Source organism: Perissodus microlepis, chromosome 14 (assembly GCF_051167445.1).
Source record: "Perissodus microlepis isolate ML-2025 ecotype Zambia chromosome 14, ASM5116744v1, whole genome shotgun sequence".
NCBI classification, from domain to species: domain Eukaryota; kingdom Metazoa; phylum Chordata; class Actinopteri; order Cichliformes; family Cichlidae; genus Perissodus; species Perissodus microlepis.
Window position 1 is genome coordinate 34,325,219 of NC_140474.1, and position 24,838 is coordinate 34,350,056.

The window sequence follows — 24,838 nt, forward strand, 5'->3', positions numbered from 1 at the left end:
CATATTGCAGCCACAGAAATTCTTTTGTCCATGAAACCATAAAGCTGCACTTTATTTTTTGCCTTATAGTCTGATTTGTCATAACTTTTCCGTTTTGTGGTAACCTTTTCTTTGGCTGTCACTTCTTCACCCTGACCTGTCTTATTTGGCTCAGCAGAACTAAAATATATATCCTGCTGCTTTTACACACGGACTCACTTAACGCTCAGCGATTCTCTGCGCGATCAACCTCTCACATGTTTAAGCTTGCTGCGGGAGATTTCACTTGTCATGTTTGCATAGTAAGCTAACGATTGATAAGACGATGTCAGAGCAATTGGTGCGCAAATTATCGTCACTCACCAATCAGTACTATCGCTCTCTATACACAGTTCGCGCGATTGCAAAGTGAAAGCAAAAAAAACAAGCAAATTCAAACGAAATTTCCGAAAAAATGCAAAAGCATTGACATATATTTTCCCTTCCTACGATAGCCCGACGGGCAGGGCAGAGATAGATTTTGGTAGCCCGACTGGAAAAATCGCTAGCCCCGGGACGTCGGGCTAGCGATTTTGCGAGCCCTGAACAGAATAGCTTTAGTGTTGTTGTTTATTTAAACTTGAGTATGAACTTATACAAAATGCAGCAAGATATTAAAAAACAGTTTTATTGATTAAAAAACACACTATATCGGATCCATATCGGTATCGGCAGATATCCAAATTTATGATATCGGTATCGGACATAAAAAAGTGGTATCGTGCCATCTCTAGTATGGACCAATGTTTTCTTTTCTGATCAAACCAGAAAGCTTTAATGAGCAGCTGGATTTGTCTCACATTAACTGGCTGGACACAGAGGACATCGAAATGCAGCTGATTGAACTGAAAAGCTCGACTCTGTGGGGGTCAAAATTTGCAGAACTACAAACTCAGCTGGAATCCACAGCTGTGCGTGTTCATGGAGCTTGCATTTTCACCTGCTGGATATCACTACCTGACTAGTTTAACTGTCTTCAGAACATTGCAGAGGCATTATTGACAGTATTTGGCTCTACATATCTGTGTGAGCAGATATTCTCTCACACGAAGAGTGTCCTCAGGTAGCCTCTGAATGCTGGACACTTGGAGACCTGTGTTTCTGAGTGGGAGACCAGAGATCACATTAACATGTGTATCCCTGTATTAACAAACATGCCATATTGGCACAGTTTATTTTTCTTATCATTGTTGTGAGGAAACCATAAATAGCATTTGCATTTTCTGTTGTACAGTTCATTTGCTGTTATGGAGTTCTTGTTATGGATAAGAAGTGTCTTTTTTTTTTTTTTGTTTCAAAATAGCTGATAACTATTCGCTGATAGCTGCCAACATCTGCGAACAAATATAATCAAAATGGGAGATGCCCACTAGGGTGGTTGAGAATGACTGAGTTAAGATCCTATGGGACTTCCAGACATAGATGGACAAAATGGTGGTGGCTAACCAACCGGACATAGTAGTGGTAGACAAACAGAAGAAGATGGCCATAGTGGTAGACGTAGCAATACCGAATGACAGCACCATCAGGAAGAAGGAACACGAGAAGCTGGAGAAGTACCAAGGGCTCAGAGCAGAGCTCGAGAAGATGTGGAAGGTTACAGTGGTCCGTATGGTAATTAGAGCACTCAGTGCAGTGACTCCCAAGCTAGGCGAGTGGCTCTAGTAGATCCCAGGAACAGCATTGGAGATCTCTGTCCAGAAGACCACAGTCATAGGAACAGCAAAGATATTGCGCAGTGCCCTCAAGCTCCCAGGACTCTCGTAGAGGAATCAAGCTTGAAGGATAAAAACCAAGAGGGGACATTTTTTTGTCCTAACCCTAACCCATTATGGGACTCCCCTAGCAGCCTAGACCTAGGATTTAGGGTGACCTGATTAAGCCCTAACTATATAGTTTATCAAAAAAGAAAGCTTTAGGGCTTATCCTGAATCTAGAGAGGGTTTGTGTCTTTCAAATCCAAATTGTCTCCCAAATGTCTTTGTGTTGTCTTCTTCCCCCTCACTCCAACTGGTACAGATAGCTGCCCCTCCCTGAGGTTCTGCTTCAGGTTTCTTCCTGTTAAAAGGGAGTTTTTCCTTCTTGCTGTTGCCAAACCTCATAGAGAGTCATATGATTGTTGAGGGGTTGTTTATTTTCTTTGCGTTATTGTAGGGTGTTTACCTTACAATATAAAGTTGTCTTGAGGCAACTATTGTTTTGTTGTGCTAGATAAATAAAATTGAATTGAATAAATAGTGTAATAATGAGAAATGACAAGGGAAAAAGTATTGAACACACTTACTGAAATTTCTTTAATACTTTGTAGAAAAGCCTTTGTTGGTGACGACAACTTCAAGATGCCATATGTTTGGAGAAACTAGTCGCATGCATTGCTCTGGTGTGGCCCATTCTTCCACAAAACCAGTCTTCAAATCCTGAAGGTTCCATGGGCCCCTTCTGTGAACCTGAGCTTTAGTTCTTTCCATGGATTTTAATTTGGATACAGGTCAGGTGATTTGCTGGGCCATTCTAGAACCTTTATTTTCTTTCTCTGAAACCATTTGAGAGTTTCCTTCCCTGTGTGTTTGGGATCACTGTCTTCCTTAAATGTCCACTCTCATTTCATCTTCATCATCCATGTAAATGGCAGCAGGTTTTTATTGTTTGTTTGTTTTTTGTTTTTTTTTATCGGGAATGTCTTTTCTCTCTTAGTGCTCCACAAGTTATCTTTGGCTCTCAGACAAATCTTATGATAATTATTTTCACACCTCTGTATGAAATCTTGGGGGAAGCAATTGGTCTTGACTAGTTTATAGTGAAGTTATGTTCTTTCCACTTCCGGATTATGGCACTAACAGTGCACACTGGGACCTTTAGTAGTTTAGAAATTCTTTAGTAACTAATGCCATCAGTATGTTTTGCAATAATAAGGTTGTGAAGGTCTTGAGAGAGCTCATTGGTTTACTCATAATGAGAAGTTTCTTGTGTGACGCCTTGGTAATGAGACACCTTTATATAGGCCGTCAGTAGTAAACTAGATTATATAATTTGCGCTAAGTGACAGGACCGTTTTCTAATTATTAATAGATTTTAGCTGGTTTAATGACTTTCCATTTCCCTGTTCATTTTTTCAATACATTTTCCTTGTGTCATTTCTAATTAGGGCAGGGGCATATGGCCAAAAATATTTATCACAATATATATTTGATAACGATATAACTGACGATATAATTGACGCAAGACAAAATACTTTACAGCTTCACAACTTTGATGGGTTTTTTTGCACTAATAATGTATTTTGACTTAAACAAGCAGCTGTTTTTTATGTGCATTAAAGCTAAAATTTTACAGTGCAAATGCAAATTCCTTACTGACAGTTTAACCAAAAGGCATTTCCAGTGGAAATTGGCCGACATATCCTCAGCATAACCATGTATAATATCCACAAAACTTAAAAAGAGGTTATACACACACAATACGGTAATATTATGCTGAAGCACAGTACGTATTTCTCCGCGAGGCTCCTGACTACGATAGCCGTAGTGCTCTGACAATCCATCAAGCGGTGCGGCTTCGTAGCTTAGCAAAGTTGTACTAAAACATTTGACAGATTTTTGATCGCCGTGTAGCACATAAAATCGGTTCGGTAATAACCCGCTAGCATGCTCTACCAAAAAATATGCTTTGGTGTGTATCTGACAGACGAAAGCCAAACCAGCTCCACTCACTGAAGTTGCAGCATTTTTACAAACCAATTCTGGTTCATCTGTTTCATTCAACGATCCGCTTTCGTCCTTCTCATTCTCCATCGCCGCCATGCTTTTTCCGCTATGTGCTAATGAAAACAAAGGCACTGCGCATGTGCGTTTTACCCATATTCTGTCGCGATATTTCATTTTCTTATCATTGCCTAACATTACACCGGTATTACCGTGAATGGTATGATACGGCCCAGCCCTATTTCTAATTATTGGACATAATTTATCAGTTTGATTTCTTTACATGTGTGGATTGGATGGGTTGTTATCAACATCTAGTGAGAATTTCATATCAATATCACCTTTAGAAACATGTATATGTATATTTACTTAGAAAATTAGCAATGTGTTCAAAACTTATTTTACCTCCTGTATACTGCTATATACTGTCAGAATTATTTTCCCTCCAGGGAATCAAGAACCTACTCTTTTTAGAAAACCGTTTCCTGGTAGTCCAATTCCTTGGAATCGTTGGTCTGCCTGCCTATTGATTCTGCTTATTGGTTTTTGTGCTTGCGTGACAATCAGGTGATTGAGGAGGAAAATAGCAATGCAGTGGATATGGACATTTATTTTTATTGCACTAAAGGACGAGAGCACAGTGGTAAAGTGGAAAACTGCATCCAGGACAGAAACGAATGCATTATGCTGCAACTTTAGTTCTTTGCACGTATCTGCACAGACAATATAGTAATGCTAAGCTAGCCAAGAACCCAATGCTAAAGCTGAGTGAATGCCGATCCCAGCAGCAAGACCCTTAACTTCTATAGGTAACAAACAGATGAACAGTTAGGCTGCAGCCTCCCTTTCTAGCTGTTCATGTTTCTAATGCGGAATCACTTTGCGTCTTTGCTTTCTGCAGTCAGCTTTGTATTGTACTAAGAGAAAGATCTTAGTAATTAAGTAACGTACTGCATTACTTTTAAGAAAAGTTTTCTGTGCAATATGTGCAATAATTACTACTTTGAGTAACGACTCCAACACTGATCAAAACAAAGAAGGGTGCTACCCTAACAAAATGCTCAAACATTTGACCGAAAAGAATGCAATTTGCATGTAATGTAATTTTTTCTATTGCTGCTTAGCAATGGTGGTTACTCTCAAAATGGAGCCAATGAGAATCAATAAGAAATTGAATCGATAAGTGATGTTTATAATGGAATCGGAATGGGGATTTGAATTTATCAATTCCCATTCCTAACTACAGATGTGGTGTTTAGGTTTAAAGTGATGATGGAGAACTATAGAGAAGGTCAGAAGGCGATAGACTATATCTTTGTGGATCTAGAGAGAGCATAGTTCCACAGGTGTGGTACTGTGGTAATATATCAGGAAGTCAGGAGTGACAGAGCAGTATGTCAGTGTGGTGCAGAACAAGGAAGGACAGAAAGCCAATAGTGAGGTGTGTGGTAGGTGTGACAGATGTGTTCAATGTGGGAGTGGGATTACATCAGGGATCAGCTCAGAGAGGCTTTTTGTTTGCGATGGTGATATACAGGCTTACACATGAGATTGCTGGTGATATAGCTGTTCTCACTGTTGACAACACTCCCATAATTTTCCACTTTTATTTCTGTTGCCATTAGGGATGTGCAATATGACCAAAATCTCATATCCTGATATAAGACCTCTATCGTCCCGATAACGATATAAATCACAAAAGTGTAACATTTTCTGTAAATTCTGTGAATCTCGGGCAGCTCGACTTACGTGAAGCGTTTCCAGCTGGGCATCGTGTACCTGGAGTCGAGTGTTTTAACCGATGCATGAAACTATAGATTTTTAGACATAAATTGTAACGGCCGCCGTTTTCTTTGTGAGTATTTATTACACGGCGTGCTGCGGTGAGAAGCCTGTTCTAACGTTTGAGTCTAAGGTTTATTTTTTTTAGCACCTGCCGGCTCTTTTTTGCTTCTCATCCGTAAATAATCTGCATACTCTTTCACGTCGTTCAGTTTATTTTGAAAAGTCTCAACAGGATCTTGAGCTTTATTGTGAAAGGTTTATGTGGAAAATAAACAAGCGGACACGCGATGGTTTTACCGTCGTTGTTGCTAACGACAATGCATAAAAACAGGCACTTGTCCGTCCGTAGTGTGGTTATATTAAATATAAGAGAAAGAGAGAACTTAAGAAATTAATATAGCCACTACAGTGACCATCAAAACGATGGAAAAATATTGCCGTAAACAGTTTATTTTGCGACACCACGAAACAAACGATAATGTAAAATGAAACGATAGATGTTTTTATATCGTCATCCGATATATATCGTTATATCGAACAGCCCTAGTTGCCATATAATTTTGTGATTGGCTGACAAGGATAATTGAGGATGCTAGGGGTAGGATGAGATGGAGGCAGATGATCTGCTGTGGCACCCCTAAAGGAAACAGCTGAAAGGAGTAGTAGTACCAATACAGGGAGTGCAGAATTATTAGGCAAGTTGTATTTTTGAGGAATAATTTTATTATTGAACAACAACCATGTTCTCAATGAACCCAAAAAACTCATTAATATCAAAGCTGAATGTTTTTGGAAGTAGTTTTTAGTTTGTTTTTAGTTTTAGCTATTTTAGGGGGATATCTGTGTGTGCAGGTGACTATTACTGTGCATAAATATTAGGCAACTTAACAAAAAATAAATATATACCCATTTCAATTATTTATTTTTACCAGTGAAACCAATATAACATCTCCACATTCACAAATATACATTTCTGACATTCAAAAACAAAACAAAAACAAATCAGCGACCAATATAGCCACCTTTCTTTGCAAGGACACTCAAAAGCCTGCCATCCATGGATTCTGTCAGTGTTGTGATCTGTTCACCATCAACATTGCGTGCAGCAGCAACCACAGCCTCCCAGACACTGTTCAGAGAGGTGTACTGTTTTCCCTCCTTGTAAATCTCACATTTGATGATGGACCACAGGTTCTCAATGGGGTTCAGATCAGGTGAACAAGGTGGCCATGTCATTAGTTTTTCTTCTTTTATACCCTTTCTTGCCAGCCACGCTGTGGAGTACTTGGACGCGTGTGATGGAGCATTGTCCTGCATGAAAATCATGTTTTTCTTGAAGGATGCAGACTTCTTCCTGTACCACTGCTTGAAGAAGGTGTCTTCCAGAAACTGGCAGTAGGACTGGGAGTTGAGCTTGACTCCATCCTCAACCCGAAAAGGCCCCACAAGCTCATCTTTGATGATACCAGCCCAAACCAGTACTCCACCTCCACCTTGCTGGCGTCTGAGTCGGACTGGAGCTCTCTGCCCTTTACCAATCCAGCCACGGGCCCATCCATCTGGCCCATCAAGACTCACTCTCATTTCATCAGTCCATAAAACCTTAGAAAAATCAGTCTTGAGATATTTCTTGGCCCAGTCTTGACGTTTCAGCTTGTGTGTCTTGTTCAGTGGTGGTCGTCTTTCAGCCTTTCTTACCTTGGCCATGTCTCTGAGTATTGCACACCTTGTGCTTTTGGGCACTCCAGTGATGTTGCAGCTCTGAAATATGGCCAAACTGGTGGCAAGTGGCATCTTGGCAGCTGCACGCTTGACTTTTCTCAGTTCATGGGCAGTTATTTTGCGCCTTGGTTTTTCCACACGCTTCTTGCGACCCTGTTGACTATTTTGAATGAAACACTTGATTGTTCGATGATCACGCTTCAGAAGCTTTGCAATTTTGAGACTGCTGCATCCCTCTGCAAGATATCTCACTATTTTTGACTTTTCTGAGCCTGTCAAGTCCTTCTTTTGACCCATTTTGCCAAAGGAAAGGAAGTTGCCTAATAATTATGCACACCTGATATAGGGTGTTGATGTCATTAGACCACACCCCTTCTCATTACAGAGATGCAAATCACCTAATATGCTTAATTGGTAGTAGGCTTTCGAGCCTATACAGCTTGGAGTAAGACAACATGCATGAAGCGGATGATGTGGACAAAATACTCATTTGCCTAATAATTCTGCACTCCCTGTACTATTGCAGCAACAATCATAACTACAAGTATGTTGCTGTTCTCTTGGCAGTGACATTTTCTGAATTGCCTATGTACTTTTTATCCAGAAAGAATTTAGAAGAATGGGAGAAATGGCCCAAGATATAGATTGGCTATATATACGGTGGATGTAAAAAGTGTGCACACCCATGTTAACCCAGGGTTTTGTGATGTTAGACCACAGTAAACAATTTCAAAAGTTTTCCCACCTTCAGTGTGACCTATAGCCTGTACAGTTCCCGGTGAGTTTACATGGTATTAAATGACTCTCAAAAGCTTATGAGAAGACTAGACAAAATTTGGTCAGGGAGACCTACACCAGCACTGAAGGAAATGTGAATTATGATGAAGAATAAAAACAGCGTAACATTCAACATGAATAAATGTCTCATTAGGACATGCATAATATTTTAGCTAAAATGCTTTGTCACTGCACACACTGACATTTTAAATTTAAAAAAGCCTTAGCATTTGAAATTCTTAACAGAATTTAAGAACTTTTACAGACAACATGCAACAATAGCTGCAGATTGTTTTTTGTTGTTGTTGTTTTTTTTAACTCAATGGTTGAAACTGAAATAAAAATTAAGTGTTTACAATTCTGATTCCATTTTTAGTTTCATTTTTTTTAAACAACACAAGGGGCCAATGATGATGAGAATAGTGCTGCACTGCACTAATCATGTGGTTGGAATAGTTACAGCTACATGGGGTTAGGTTGATGCTTTCTTAGCTGGTAGCAGCATATGTGTTAATCTTTGAGCTGCTACGCAATGGTACATTACAGCAAGGTAAAAGACTTAAAATGAAAACGTAAAATGTTAATAAAATCTTCAGCTAGAGGGCACCTCAGCAGACACAGCCTGAGGCTCAAAAGACTTCCTTGTTTTTTTAACATTTTATGTTGCATACATCTTTCCACAAAGACAGGTAACACTTGACAAGGCATGATGCCAGTATCGAAAATATCAGATTTAAGCAGCCCAATTAAGGTAACTGACCCTCATCACCAATTTCTTGGCTATAAACATTTTTCTCAGACAGTTTTTTTCTAGATACACACAGTGTAGCGAGACAGCTGAACGCCTGTGTTCACTACCTCATCAAACTGGTGGTCGCACACCTGATCCATATATGAACTTCACTGAGCCAGTGCTGTACTTCATCTGCTGTTTGTTTCCCTTGGAGCATAAACAGATCACAATCAAGTGTCACTTGTGTTTATGTTCTCCTTCATTTACATTTGAAAGTTTGATAGAAATCTGTACCAAGGTGATATACAAAGTCTTTTAAAAATTATTTATTATTTTGATTGTATTTGTTGTTTTATTTCCTATAAATAAGAAAATAAATACATGAATATTAAAAAAAATTGTAAAAGTGAATATCCATGATGCCCTTATTACAATAATCATGTTTGAACAGTTCATTACTGGATGCAACTAAAAAGACTATGGTCGGAGCAAAAGAGGAGTTTAGCAGAAATGCAGTCTTGGGTCAATCTTGGATATCTGACAATAGTTTATTTTTGTTAATGTTGGTCTTGATAATAATAACAATGAACAAAAAGGTGATACGTTTTATATTTATAAGCATACATAATAGTTCTGTAAACCATAACCTGCACCCAAGATAGGAAAAACAAGAAGTAGAAGCTGTAGTCCACAACTATAGCAGTTGCCCATTGTTTTCAGACAATGGCTTAGGGGCAGTTTAAAAAGAGACATAATTTTAACAAGAGGATCTCTAAATGAATGCATCCCAGAGGAAAGCAATTATAATGAGAAGAGTATATAGCACATCATGCAGGATGGAAAAACAACATACAGTGTGTAGCTTTAAAGGCTAAGCCTGCCAAAATGTTCTAGGTGAACGGTGTTCTCTAAATTTTTAGTCAGGCCATGACAGAAATATTTTATTTACTGAATGTCTCACTTCTAATTTTATGGGTTTTTTTTGTTCTTTTTCTCAGCTTCCCATTAAAGTTGGACACCAGAACACCCACACCAAAGTCAGCACAGAGCACAACAAGGAATGTTTGATTAATATCTCCAAGTACAAATTCTCCCTTGTCATCAGTGGTCTTACCACCATTCTCAAAAATGTCAATAATATGGTAAGTGTATTTTTCTGCTCTCCTAGTCATAATAGTTACATGCACACACTTTGAACAAATCTTTTTGATTGTTGATGTATGTTGCAGGATGTGACATGTGTTGATCAGGCTTGTTGTGGTAAACTGCAAGGCTGCTTGATCAGACTTGTATCGGGGCAGGTTGGAGGTCAGTTCAACACTTAAATGGGGCATAAAACGCTACAAATGTAAAGGCTAATTTACACCATTGAGCCCTACTCTCAAGAACCAACATAGATGTAACACTGTCTGTGAAGCTGGACTTAAGAAATGTGCTTACTGTCCACTTTCACTCTCTGTGTCTTTAGCAGTAAGGGGCAGTCTGTTGTTCAGCTAGCTGCACTCAAAAAGGAAAAGCCAGCTGTTAGCTGTAATATTCGAGTTTGTAAAGCACTTTATAAATGAGGATTGTGTAGAGTAGAGCCTGAGTCACCAGACAAGCCGGAGTCCAACTTTCCTGCTTTTCCCCACCAATCCGATTGTACAGAGCTTTGCAATCAGCTGGCCAAGCAGATGTTTGCAACACGCAATCAGCGCTATTTTATGCAATAATATATTCTCTATTTTCCCAAGCAAAACCAAACAGTGTACAACATCACAGGTTACTACATGGGTATATCACCAAAAACTGTTTCCTACTGATGACTATTGGAAATTCTAATATCCATCAGCATGTCCGCAGGAAATCTCCATGTTACAATATCCTTCAATTACATTTGGGATTCGCTTTTCCTCCCTTCTGATATGAAGTAAGTCGTTTTACTTACTTCATACGGGGAATTATTTTTCCCCACATCATCAGTGAGATGATCAGTCATCAGTGAAATAATGTGGCGAAAAAAACAAAAGATCTCCAAAAAGTGTGCATTCTTGTCCTCAGAACATCAGATTCTTTTCTTTTTCTTTTTACCCCCTCTTCATACACATTGGCCTACTTTTCCCTGCAGACATGCTGATGGGATTCCCAATCGTGCTTTGGAAAGAAACTTTATGTTTGTGGTGTGATGTGGATGTACACTCGGCCAAGGAGGGAAATTCGGAAAATTCAGTTTCTGTCAGTCCGGTGAATCACCTGTCACCTGGCTCAAACAGCCTCTCCTCCGTACAGTCCTCATTTATGAGAAACAGACAGTAAGGTGGACAGTATGTCCTCGTCACTGTTGCAGTCAGGGAGAGCCCATGTGTGATCCCCTTTAACTGATTTTTAGTTTTAGTGTTGTTTTTTCCCCTCCAAGTTATCGATTCTGTCACTAGTTAACTAACATAAACAAATTTAAGTCTTATTAGCTGCAACCAGCCAACCAACCACCTGACATCATGTCCCGTACTGACAGTAGATGGCTCTAAACGTGATTTTAAATCCAAGTTGACAGGCCGTGTTACATCTGTTTCAGTTTTTGAGAACAGAGATCCATGATGTAAATTAACCTTTATATGTGTAGCATTTGATGTCCCCTATAAAGCCCTCGTCAAGCTATTCCTGAGGACTGTGTCAAGTAGCTATTGTCCTGCTAGGCATGTTGGTGCTGTTGTGGAGAAACCATGGTTTCCAGCAGAACATCGTATTGTAACAAGTTAGTAATTTATTGATGACAGTGTACAGAAGACAGTGATTGTTCCAGATATAAGTGTGTGCAGTGCTAATTTAAGCATGTATTCATCCTCCTTGTCAGGGTCACAGGGGGCTGGAGCCTATCTCAGCTGTCTTAGGGCGAGAGGCAGGGTAAACCCTGGACAAGTCGCCAGTCTGTCGCAGGGCGAACACTTAGAGACAGGCAACCATTTGCACTCACATTCACACCTATGGTCAATTTAGAGTGACCCACTAACTTAGTGTCTTTAGACTGTGGGGGGAAGCCAGAGTACCCGGAGAGAACCCATGCAAACTCCGCACAGAAAGACCCTGGCCAGGTGCTGGACTTTAACTCAGGACCTTCTTGTTGTGAGGCAACAGCAATTTAAGGATCTTTTAGATAGTTGTGTTCGAAAATCTTGGTAGATCACCGATTTCTGAAATACTCAGCCTGTCTGCCCACACACTGTTTACAGTCACTTAAATCACCTCTCTTCTTTAAGGTTAATCTTTAAGGTTGTCTTGACCGTGTCTGAATGCATTGTTAATTTTTAAGATGTTTTATTTGGGTCTTTCCATCTCTTCAGCAATTTTTAGAACATTTTCTGCTTGACCATTCCAATTTGCATAACTAGAGTAAAATGGAGTAGCCCTTTATTATCATTTAACATATGTAAAGAAATTGTGGGTGCTCCACACCAACTGTGCTGGAATAAGATGTAAATAGTAGATAGCAGGAATAAATAAGAAATTGGAGTGATTTTATTTATATATATATATATATATATATATATATATATATATATATATACACTGTGTGCAGTTATTATGCAAATTAGTATTTTCGCAATATCATAATTTTTATGCATATTTTCCAACTTCAAGCTGTATAAACTTGAGTGCTTATTGGATTTCAGCATTTGTGTATTTGCTTAATGAGTGAGGGTGTGGCCTACGGAGATCAACACTCTATATAAAGGTGTACATAATTTTCAGGCAGCTTCTTTTCCTCAGGCAAAATGGGCCAAAAAAGAGTTTTAAAGTACTCTGTAAAGTCAAAAATTGTAAAAGGTCTTTCAGAGGGAGGCAGCACACTTGAAATTGCTAAGATATTGGGGCGTGACCACAGAACCATCAAATGTTTTGTTGCAAACAGCAAACAGGGTCGCAAGAAACGTATTAAGAAAAAAAGACGCAAATTAAGTGCCAAAGATTTGAGAAGAATCAAACGTGAAGATACCAGGAACCCATTATCCTACACTGCTGCCATATTCCAGAACTGCAACCTACCCAGAGTGTCTAGAAGTACAAGGTGTTCAGTGCTTAGAGACATGGCCAAGGCAAGGAAAGCTGAAACCCCACCATCACTGAACAAAACATGCAAGTTGAAATGTCAAGACTTGGCCAAGAAATATCTGAAGACAAATTTTTCAAAGGTTTTATGGACTGATGAGGTGAGAGTGACTCTTGATGGACCAGATGGATGGGTCCGTGGCTGGATCAGTAACGGTCACAGAGCTCCACTTCAACTCAGATGCCAGCAAGGTGGAGGTGGGGTACTGGTATGGGCTGGTATTATTAAAGATGAGCTAGTCAGACCTTTTCGGATTGAAGATGGCCTCAAAATCAACTACAAAACCTACTGCCAGTTTTTAGAAGACACTTTCTTCAAGCATGAAAAAATCAGGAAGCAGGAAAAAGTCTGCATCTCTTAAGAAGACCATGATTTTTATGCAGGACAATGCTCCATCGCATGCATCAAAATATTCCACTGCATGGCTAGCCAGTAAAGGCCTTAAGGATGAAAAAGTAGTGGCATGGCCTCCTTCCTCACCGGACACAAACCCTATTGAGAACCTGTGGGCCCTGCTTAAACAGGAAATTTACAGTGTAGGAAAACAGTACACCTCTCTGAACAGTGTCTGGGAGGCTGTCGTTGATGCTCCATAAAAAGTTGATTGTCAACAGATCGAGAAACTGACACACTCCATGAATGGAAGGCTTGTGACACTTATTGAAAAGATGGGTGGCTATATTGGTCACTGCTTTTTTTTGACATGTCAGAAATGTTTATATGTAAATTTTGAGTTGTTTTATTATTCTCACTTTAAGAGATGAAAATAATGAGATGGGAAAATGTTCGTTTTTTTAGGGCTGTATATATATATATATATATATATATATATATATATATCAGGAGGATCTGGTAATGTTCTCCAGAGGTGGCAGAGGGCAGCCAATGATTTTTCGGGTGTCTGCGGAGCCATCCTGTTCTCAGTAGTGGCACCAGTGTACCAAACACCCAGGCAGTAGGAGATCACCCTCTCCACTGAGGAGCGGTCCTCAATCCGGACTAATTGAGGCTGGTCTATGAGGAAATCTTGAAAATTTTGAAATAATATTAATAAAACATAAAAATATATGGTCCAAAGTTTAAACATGTATAACAAGTGCTGTGAAATCCAAATAAGTTGAGTTTGTAAGTTTGTAGCTTACTTTGTTGTTTGTTTTGTTTTTGCACATAGAAAAGTGCAAGCGAACTGAAATACGTCACGACTAACCACATGGTAACATCCAGTCTTCTTATTGGCCAGATGTGTTAGGGGCAGGGACAACGGTGCAAATACAGGAAGGTGCTGACAAAGGTAGTTGTCCAATTAATTATCAGTAAAGCAATGCAAAACAATGCAAAACAATGAGTCCATCATTGTTCCTGTGCCGAAGAAACCCCACCCTGCTTCTCTCAATGACTATCGCCCTGTAGCCCTCACCTCAGTAGTGATGAAGTGCTTTGAACGCCTGGTCAGAGACTTCATCATTTCTTCACTACCAGACACACTGGACCCACTACAGTTCGCTTACCGTCCAAATCGTTCCACAGACGATGCCATCTCTCATCTTCCACACATCACTTACTCACTTGGACACTAGAAGGGGGAATTATGTTAAAATGCTCTTCATAGACTACAGCTCTGCATTTAATACCATAATTCCCTCCACACTCACCACCAAACTGGAGCACCTGGGACTCAGCTCATCTATGTGTCAGTGGATCTCCAACTTCCTAACTGGCAGACCACAGGCAGTAAGGATGGGTGGACATGTCTCAGCCTCCACCACTCTCAGCACTGGAGCCCCCCAGGGGTGTGTTCTGAGCCCCCTGCTGTACTCTTTGTACACATGACTGTGTGGCCACTACCAGCTCCACCACCATTATCAAGTTTGCTGACGACACCGTCGTGGTGGGCCTGATCTCTGACAACAACGAGGCGGCCGACCTGAAGGAGATTAGGAATCTGGAGAACTGGTGCCAGAGGAACAACCTCCTTCTAAACGTCAGTAAGACAAAGGAGCTGATAGTGGACTTCAGCACTAAGCAGGAGAGGAACTACCAGACCCCCGTCATCAACGAGTGCCCAGTGGAGAGATTGGACAGCTTCAAATACCTCGGAGTTCACATCACGCAGGACCTGTCATGGTCCTGTCACATCAACACCGTGGTGAAAAAGGCCCGTCAGCGTCTCTACCACCTCAGACGCTTGAGAGACTTCCAACTGCCCTCCAAGGTGCTCAGGAACTTTTACTCGTGCACCATAGAGAGCATCCTGACGGGAAACATCTTAACCTGGTTCGGGAACAGCACCATGCAGGACAGACGAGCTCTACAGAGGGTTGTGCGTTCAGCTGAGCGCACCATCCGCTCCGAGCTCCCTGACCTGCACTCAATCTACAGCAGGCGGTGCTGGACCAAGGCCAGGAAGATCGTGAAGGACCTCAGCCATCCCAACAACAGACTGTTCTCTCTGTTGAGGTCAGGAAAGCAATTCCGCTCCCTGAAGACCAACACAGAGAGACTGAGGAGGAGCTTCTTCCCGCAGGCGATACGGTCTCTTAATCACACCACCACACAGTACTGACCCACACATATGGTTCTTACACACACACTGGACATTGTTTTCACTGCATCACTTAAATCACTTTAAGCATATTTGCACTGCACAAGACACTTACAAATGTGGATTGCACAACATGAACATTATATTTCTTCATTTCCATTTAATACTTGTACAGCTGCTGTTATTGTGTATATATATTTATATTTCTTCATACATTCTTATATATTTCTATACTGTGTATTGTGTATTTTGTTGTACAGTTATTTTATTTTCAACTTTAATTTATATATTTTATCTTATTCTTTCCCAGTTAAATTTACCCTTCATTCTAATTTGTGTTGTGCAGTTATTTCATTTTTAACTTTAATTTTTATTTTATTTTATTCCTTCCTAGTTAAATTTACCCTTTTTAATTTTCATATTTATTTCCTATCTTATTCATAGCCTTTTCATTTTTCTTTAGGTCACGAGCAGTTGTGTAAGCATTTCACTGCATATCGTACTGTGTATGACTGTGTATGTGACAAATAAAATTTGAATTTGAATTTGAACCTTGTTACTTCTCAGATTAACCCTTGATTGAGTTTAAGGCTAGTTACTACAGTTCATGCACTCTGCTCTATGGTAATCTGTCACATAAGATAAGATAAACCTTTATTAGTCCCACACATGGGAAATCTTTTGGTCATGGCAGAAAGTACAAGTTTAAGAGCAGTAAAACTTAAGAAAAACACAAAAGAATATGATAAGATAAAATAGAATAACATACTATTCCTCAAGAATAAAATACTGTAGAAAATAGAATAAAGTGCTCTGTTATAGTAGGAAAATTGCCTTTGGTAATATTGCACATCAGGGAGACAGTTACAGTTGTGTACAGGATGTGTGTCTGTCTGCACATGTGTGGTCATCTGCAGAGACCATGCTGTAGAGTCTGACAGCAGTAGGAAGGAGAGACATGCGAAATCTCGCCGTCCCACATCGTGGGTGCAGCAGCCTGCCACTGAAGGAGCTGCTCAGTGCTGTCAGAATCTCCCAACCTGTGCCTGTGGAAGTCTACCACCAGCTCCTTGGTTTTTGTAGTGTTGATCTGGAGGTATTTCTGCTCTCACCAGTCCACAAAATCTTGGGTCAGTTCTCTGTACTCCGTGTTGGCCCCATCAGTGATGAGGCCTAATATTGCAGAGTTGTCAGAACTTCTGCAGGAAGCACGGGATGGAGTTGTGGGAGAAGTCTGCATTAGAGTAATTACTTTATGGCGTACACCATAAAGTAATTACTCTGGAGTTCAGAACTGGACTGAGATCACCCCAAAGCAGAAAAAAGAATAAAAATTTGATTTAAGCAGACTAAAAAGCATAGGTATGAAAACACCCTAAGATTTAAGCTCTAATTCAGTGATGTTATGACTGTGCCTGTCTTCACAGCGGATATTTGGAGAAGCATCTGAGAAGAACCTCTACCTCTCTCAGCTCATCATTCTAGATACCCTGAAGAAGTGCCTGGCTGGGGTGAGCTTTACCCTCTCACAATATGGTTTTGTTCTGTCAGGAAAAAAAATTCACTTGAGCAAACTTAGTTATGTCTAAGTGACCTCATCTTATTGAAGACCATATCTAACTAAGGCAACATTGACTTGACAGTGAAATTTTCTTTCCGTAATGTGTCAGTAGATGGCACTATAATACAGTGTAACGCTTGTGATCTTGAGGGCCAATTAAATGAGACAGTCTAACCTATGAAGTGCCACTCCTGTTGCATAGCAGCCGTGACACCAGCAGCTTTGTTCAGCAAAATGTAGATAATGTAGTTCATGAGACTTGCTTTATTTCACTTTGACTGTATAATATAGATATAATAGAGCTTACATTAAGTATATTCATTTTAACACATTAAATATATTTTATTAAAATTACCGGTGGAATTGGTAGAAGTTAACTCAGTTGATATATACTGTGCTTCAGTAAAAATGTGAAGTACATTCACTTCCATTCCATATCATTTTATAACTTCTTCTACTCTACTAGGCTTCATCTCAGAGACGAATGTTGTTCTTTTAATATATTTTAATATATTGTAACCACTACACCCCAATGCAATATGTGTTTTGTTTGTTTAAGTCAACGTGTTCACTGGATAACTTTGTATCACTGGAACACTCTATTCACTTGTTAGACTCTTGCAGCAATATTTGGCTGTAGAACAAAGGAGAAACTCGAGTAATAAGTCTAGTTACAGACTTTGTCAGTACAGGAAAATCTATTTCTTACCATCTAACAGGAGATTTGTGCTTATGTGTTAAATCTAGACCATAGGTTGTTAACTGCAAACCCCTCTGAAGCACAATGACACCAAGGCATTGGGTCAAACTTTTCAACCAATTTCTTTAGCAGTTCTTGGTGCTAAGAGTGCCAACATTCGAGGGCCATGTAGGTTTGGGGCACTTTTTTTGCCTTAATAAATTAAATCATTTAGGAGCTTTTTATATTTACTTAGCTTATCTTTATCTAGTATTAGACTTTGTTTGATGACCTGAAACATGTGAGAAATATATGACAAACTAAGAAATCAGGAAGGGGGCAAATGGTTGTAATAGTATTTAGTGCAAGAACATCAAAGATTTGATTTGACTTTGTGTGAGTAGAAACTGTAACAGACACATTGAATATCTGGGGTATAGTGGCAAGTTGTTGTCCGTCAAAATTAGGCTTCACTATCACTACTAATTCTACTACTATTATGTAGTGTAACTCAGAAATTATTCAGTGTCTCTGTTGCTGTTTCCCCTCATGCAGACACAAACCCCTAAGTACACTTCTCTTTCATGAATCTTGCTCCCCATGACCCTGGGATTGGTTTACCTTTGGCTTTCACAAAAATGACTGAAGCCTGGTACTTCTCAGTAGTTTGTGCTAGGGCTGTGTTTGTAATTTCAAATAGCTTCCCAATCAAAATGCCATTTCACATCATTGAAACATCATGTAGCCCTTTTGTTGATTGCCCTCCTCTTTGTTTTCCCTTCTCAGCAATCCAAGGACTGCTTGCGTCTGGATGAAACCATGCTGGTCAAACAGCTGCTGCCAGAGATCTGCCATTTCATTCACACGTATCGTGAGGGGCACCAGCACCAGCATGCTGCTGAGCTACGAGCCTCAGCTTCGGCTGTCCTCTTCTCTCTGAGCTCCAACAACTTCAGCGCCGTTTTTAGCCGCATTTCGACCAGGTAGCACATTCACCTAAGTCTGTCATTTGTTGTGTAAATATATAAAATGAAAAGAAATAAACCAGTGGCATAGAGGGTTTGAGGTTGAAAAAATATATCAAATCTTTTATGAGTTGAATGAATTTCTAACTTCTCAAAGAAGTCCAATGTGCCTGCTCAAATTTTTTTTTTTTTTTTTTTTTTTAAAAAGTGTGAATTTAGTTCAGTGAATTAGATAATTATTAGTTTCAAACGTGTCTTTGACAGATTTCTAAACAGTTTGAAGGTCTAATAAAAAAATTAAGCAATATATACGGTGCAAGTATTCACAGCACTTTCTCCAAAATTTTACACACAATACCCTGTGACAAAGTGAAAAAAATTCCTTGAAATTCTTGTAGACATATTAAAAATAATATTGCATAACAGAATAATCATGGATTGGAAGGCTTGACATGGATTGGATGGATTGACATCATGGATTGGCTAGTGCTCTCACATACACTGTCATCAATGGGAACTTTATATACACAGGCGTGTGTCTTTCTAAATCCAAGTCCAGTTGCCTGAATTTATACCTTTATGCCAGGTGGATTGCAATCAAGTTGCAGATGATCTGATCTGATTGCATCTGACAGATGATCAATGAAAACGATGCACCTGAGATCAGTTTTAAGCGTCATTGCAACATGTGTCTATACACACACACACGGCTAGACCCCTCATGCTAACCAAGCCTACCACAGACATGAGTGACAGAGATAAATGTGAAGCCATACCGGCTCGGAAGTCGCCTGGATTAACAAGGTCCGCATCAGGTGTCGAGGAACCAGGGCATGCTGATTAGAAGTGGGCTACTGGAACCAGACGGCATCGGTGGGCAAGTGACGAAAATAGAGCGCTATTTGAATGCTACTATGCAAGTAACCCCTGCGGAAGGGGTTACATGAATGGGATGAGGGCCTTATGGAGTCTTCGATACCCAGCATCCACATTAACGGCGAAACAACTAGTAGCTCTGTTTTCTAACATTCGGAAGAAAGGATTGCTCTCATGGCTAGAGATTCACAAGGTACAACACTCATGCTACAGCTGTAGGGGGCGATTGAAGAACTGAACTAAAAGATAAGATCATGGCGAAGCTTTTTGCCGGTTACCAAGACTACGTGAAGTACACTTGAAAGATCTAGTAGATGATGTAAATGAAGTACCAGGGACGGACACCTAGGGCTCCGATTACTAATGTGACCACTGTTAACTTCACCCTCCACATCTTCTCAAGCTCATCTCTGAGCCCTTGGCTCTTCTCTGACTTGACTCAACAAATACTTTAAACATATAGCATGGGTCCAGAGAGGGACACATTGAGCACTTGTGAACATTGGTAAATGGCCTGTATTTGTATAGCGCTTTTCTAGTCCCTAAGGACCCCAAAGCGCTTTACACAACCAGTCATCCACCCATTCACACACTGGTGATGGCACTGACAGAGGCGAGGCTGCCGGACACTGGCGCCACCGGCCCTCTGACCACCACCAGTAGGCAACGGGTGAAGTGTCTTGCCCAAGGACACAACGACCGAGACTGTCCGAGCCGGGGCTCGAACCGGCAACCTTCCGATTACAAGGCGAACTACTTTAAAATATAAAGCCTTTGAAACCACATGATTCTTTTTGATGCACCCTGTATTATTATCCTTAGTAATCCCTTGACTTGGGGCTTCAGGCAATAAACGTGCCAACAATAAAGAATTTTTTGGGGAATCTTGTCCAGTAAGTCTCTAGGCTATATTTAGGTCCATTAATTATTTTTGCCTCTCTATTATTGCACAGTGGAAAACTATCGGTGTTTGGCCTCGCCAAAGCCCAAACCTCAAAGAAGAGCTTTGTAACATCCTTCAAAAAGCCTGTGGAACTATTCCTAAAGACTAAATAAAGAAATAAAGAAATAACAAGAGAGTTCAGGCTGTTCTTGTTGTATTGAAGTACAAAGGTAGTCATACCAAATTTAGATTTTATCGTAAAACCGGACTTATCGTGCTTGCTGTTTTCAACATGTAGACATCCATTCGGGACTACAGAAAGTTATAGAACCTATAGTGCTAGTAGCCAATTTAAGTTCAATAACGGTTGCATTTGATTTTGTTTAATAGGCACACTCTAATTGTTTTATTTTTTGGTGTTTCAACCTAGTTGATCTTCTGACATACATCACAAGATAGAAGGATGAAGCACCTGTACCTGATGGCTTCCTGTTGAGTTCTATAGACATTTCTGGCCAACTTTTATCTTATTATTTATTTTATTACAATCATTTTAGATTTTAAAACCACCTAGAGAATCCCACCAAGTATAAATTAAGCTTTCATCACACTGCTTGTGAAACTAAACCCACCCAGCAATCTAATTATTGAGTTCTTAGCTTTTGCATCTGAACTATATAAAATCATACCATTTGTTATTCATCCTTATCAGAGAGGTTTAATTAAAGGTAAATAAATCTAAGACAACAACAGGAAAAAAAAAAAAGCCACGCACACCCTCCAGGGCCAAAAAAACATGAACATGGAAAAGAATTAAGTTTGTTCTTTTCAACCTCAAATTTCCTTACTTATTCCATCTAGTGTATCATGTTTTGAGCACATGTACTCTTCATTGTACAATGAAATACAGAGCGGTGCCATCTTATGTCACCTGTGAAAAGTCACATGACCACGACACACAGTAATAATATGCAATCAGAACCACGTCTTACGAAAGACAGTCGATAAATAAATCATCTACGAGTAATATATATTGGCTTGGTATAAGCCAGAAAAATCAGTGCCTCCACAAACCAAGCAACAAACAGAAGGGTATGCAGAATGTTGCAGGGAGTATCTAACAGGAAAATATTTGATACAGTTGGTTACACAGATATCAAACCTACTCACTCAAAGAACACAGTAAGTAATGCACTCAACCGCTAGGGCCTGTATGCACACTCACCACGCAAGACTCCATTGCTGTAGAAAAAGAATGTTGAAGCGCATTTAGAATTTTCGTGAACAACATTTAGACAAGCTTGTGAAATACTGAGAGAACATAGTGTGATCAGATGAGACCAAAATTCTCTCTGAGCTCTTCTGTCAGCCCTTGGTATTTCTCGAGCTATTTGTTTTCCTTTCCTCTAATGTCGCTATCAGTCGGTATAGATACATCTGTCGCTACAGCAGTCTTCCTCTGCTTGTCCACCACTACCATGTCCCGATGGTTAGCCATCACCAGTTTGTCTGTCTGTATCTCTTAAGTCACACAAGATCTTAGCTTGGTCATGCTCAGCCACGCTAGGGGGAATGTCCCAGTTTGACTTGTGGACTACCAGGCCATACACAGATATTCCTGTATACTATACTGTACACAGATGTTCCTTTTTTATGGGCCAGGACTCGCGATGGAAGACGCCAGAAAGGAAGCAGTCAGATTAACCTCCAGCTGAAACTCTGCATCATTTATCCACGATATCCAGTAAATCCACGGTAGGGCTAGCCTTCTTTTGGGCCTCTCCACTGAAATAAAATGCTGAATCGCCAGAAGTATGATCCAGACTGACTCTGGTGCAGTAAGTCAGACCAGCTGTTTAAACCTAGTTGGTCTCAGTGACAGCTTATTTGGGTGTGAAATACAGTAAACAAATGAAAGCTTCAGGATACTTTGATTGAATGTGCCGGGCTCATTTCCTTGTTTTGCTTCATGGGGATTGGAGAACCTGAGGTAGAGTTTTGATTGTGCGACTTTTTTTAGTAACAAAGAATGAACTGAAGATCTAATATGGAATCCACTCTGGTTTTTTGTCTTCACTTTTGTGAGTGAACTCAAGCAACTCCTTATTACTGATGTTATGGACTCCTTGTGGAATGAATTTACTGGTTAATGGCATTTTGTATTGTTTTTGTGGGTGCGTGTTGAATATATTTCTTGGTGTATAGGAAATTGCATTGGGTTTGTTTTCATTCACTGTTTAGGGTGTTGTGTCTTAAATGTACAAACATCCTTTGTGTGGTTAGCATTTTAAACTGAATCAATTTTTTTTTTTCACGAACGAAACCTGGCTGGTACCTCAGAAAAAACTTACTTGTGAGCCTCCTTGGCTAAGCAAACTTACACTATATACAGACCTATTGGTATATGTTCTCAGGTCAAGATGTACTGGATTATAGTGCAGTGGAGGTCTGTGACTTTCATTATTTATTAAGATGATTTCTAAGTCAGTACACATAAGGGCATCATCTAAGTGTGTCTTGGTGTTTGGTTGGAACCAGATTGAAAGTTTAGTGAGTTGTGTCTCTGCTGTGTCTTTTTGTCTTTCTAATGGTGTAATGTAGTGCATGCATACTTTATTCATAAAGTATTCAAAGCACGTGTTGCCATTTATGTCATGTTACAAACTTTCTCCAAAATGGATTAAAGTCATTTTTCACCTCGGACGCACAGTACTCCATGATAACAACGTGAAAAATGTTTGCTTGAAATTCTTGCACAAGTATTAAAAATAAAAAACAAAAATCTAACTTGTGCATAACTAATCACAGCCCTTGCCATGACATTCAAAATTGATCTCAGGTGCATCCTATTTCATCCTGTGGAGTCGACACTCTACCATTTAGTGGCATAGGACCATGGCCTCAAATTTGGAGGTGCTAGTTATCATTCCTACTGTTACAAACTTTGCTGTGAACCGCTCCAGTTCAAACTGGAGCACATGAAACCAACAGAACTACATCATCTGCAAAAAGCAAAGATTAAATTCTGAGGCCTTTTATCACCTGGCTATGGCTATCCCTCATATTCCCAAAACACCCCCCATAGGATACCCCGAAGGTTGCAGTTGAATGCTTTCTCCAACTCCACAAAACACATGTAGACTGGTTGCGTTCAATCTTCCACACCCCCTTGAATATCCTTGTGAGGATAAAGAGCTGATCCAGCGTTCCACCACCAGGACAAAAAGCTCATTGTTCCTCCTGAATCCCAGGTTCAACAAATGGATGAACTCTCGTTTCCAGTACCCTGCCATAGGTCGGCCCAAAAGCTGAGGAGTGTTATCCCTCTATATTTGGAACACACACCCCCATCCCCATCTTAAAGATCGGACTGAATGCCTATCCAGGGGTGCTGCTGCAGAGGTGTGTCAGCCAAGACAACCGTAGCTTCGAGAAACTTGGGGTGAATCTCATCCACTCTAGAGGTCCTGCCACCAGAGAATTGTTCAACTACCTCAATAACCTTACGCCCAAGTCAATTGTCCGCCTCGTTCTAAACGCTGCTTCCTCTATGGAAGATGTGTCAGTGGGGTTGTGGAGGTCCTTGAACTATACTTTGGCCAAGATTCAGATTGCCAGGACCTCCGTCTTTGACTCTTCAGGGTCTGCTCTTGATATTTCCTCCTGAGACTTGGGCCCGGCCACCAGGTCTCTCCTTCAAGCGCCCTCCTAAGACGTGGGTTCAGGGTGGGGGGCTGGTAACCTTATCCTGGGCAGGGTAAACTAGTCTCGATTTATCTGAGTCTTGATTTATTTCAAGACGTGGAGCATTTACAAATTATGGGATATGTGTCATGTATCACACATTTGCTGAATATAGTTGATAACTCGTGAAATTTTTATAGTTCTTTTTTAATATGATTATTATATCAAATTAAGTTTTACTGGCATAGGGTCCATTCCTATAATATTATAGGGTTATGCTGTAGTATGAATAATGAATATTCAGTTATTTGGTCAGCAGAGAGTACCTCTGATTTCCACATTAATGTTTTAAGCTCTCTTTTCTTTATGCCTTGTTCTTTGTAACTGTTGAACAGCAGAATTCACTACTTGTCTTTTCAGGCTTCAAGAGCTGACCGTCTGCTCAGAGGATAACGTTGATGTTCATGACATAGAGCTCATGCAGTACATCAATGTGGACTGCTCTAAGCTGAAGAGGCTGTTACAAGGTTCGTTTCTAATGCACTTACAGGTTTACATTTGGGGCTATACTATTTGTAAACAGACTACGGAATTATTAGAAGAATAAAATTAGTTTTTTATTGAGAAATTATGAAATAGAGATGTTAAAGAAAAAATTCTGTTTGGCTTTCTTCTCTTAGAAACTGTAATGAAGTTCAGAGCTCTAAAGAAACCTGCCCAGCTTGCAGTCATCAGCAGTTTAGAGAAGGTAATTTTTTCTCTTTGTAAAAGTGCAAAATAATTTTAAGCATGATATCAGTGAATAATGCAAATGTGACACGTCTT

At 40.0% G+C, this 24,838-nt stretch overlaps 1 protein-coding gene across 4 annotated transcripts in view; it reads left to right on the forward strand.

Moving 5' to 3' along the window:
* nf1a (neurofibromin 1a) overlaps window positions 1-24,838 on the forward strand; it is a 125,693-nt gene that overhangs the window by 6,192 nt on the left and 94,663 nt on the right. For all 4 annotated transcript variants that reach the window (XM_084950361.1, XM_084950365.1, XM_084950362.1 and 1 more), the window contains exons 2-6: window positions 9,735-9,878; window positions 16,793-16,876; window positions 18,392-18,588; window positions 24,434-24,540; window positions 24,694-24,761. In XM_084950361.1, the coding sequence (XP_084806487.1) occupies window positions 9,735-9,878; window positions 16,793-16,876; window positions 18,392-18,588; window positions 24,434-24,540; window positions 24,694-24,761 (600 nt within the window). The remainder of the gene's footprint in view (window positions 1-9,734; window positions 9,879-16,792; window positions 16,877-18,391; window positions 18,589-24,433; window positions 24,541-24,693; window positions 24,762-24,838) is intronic.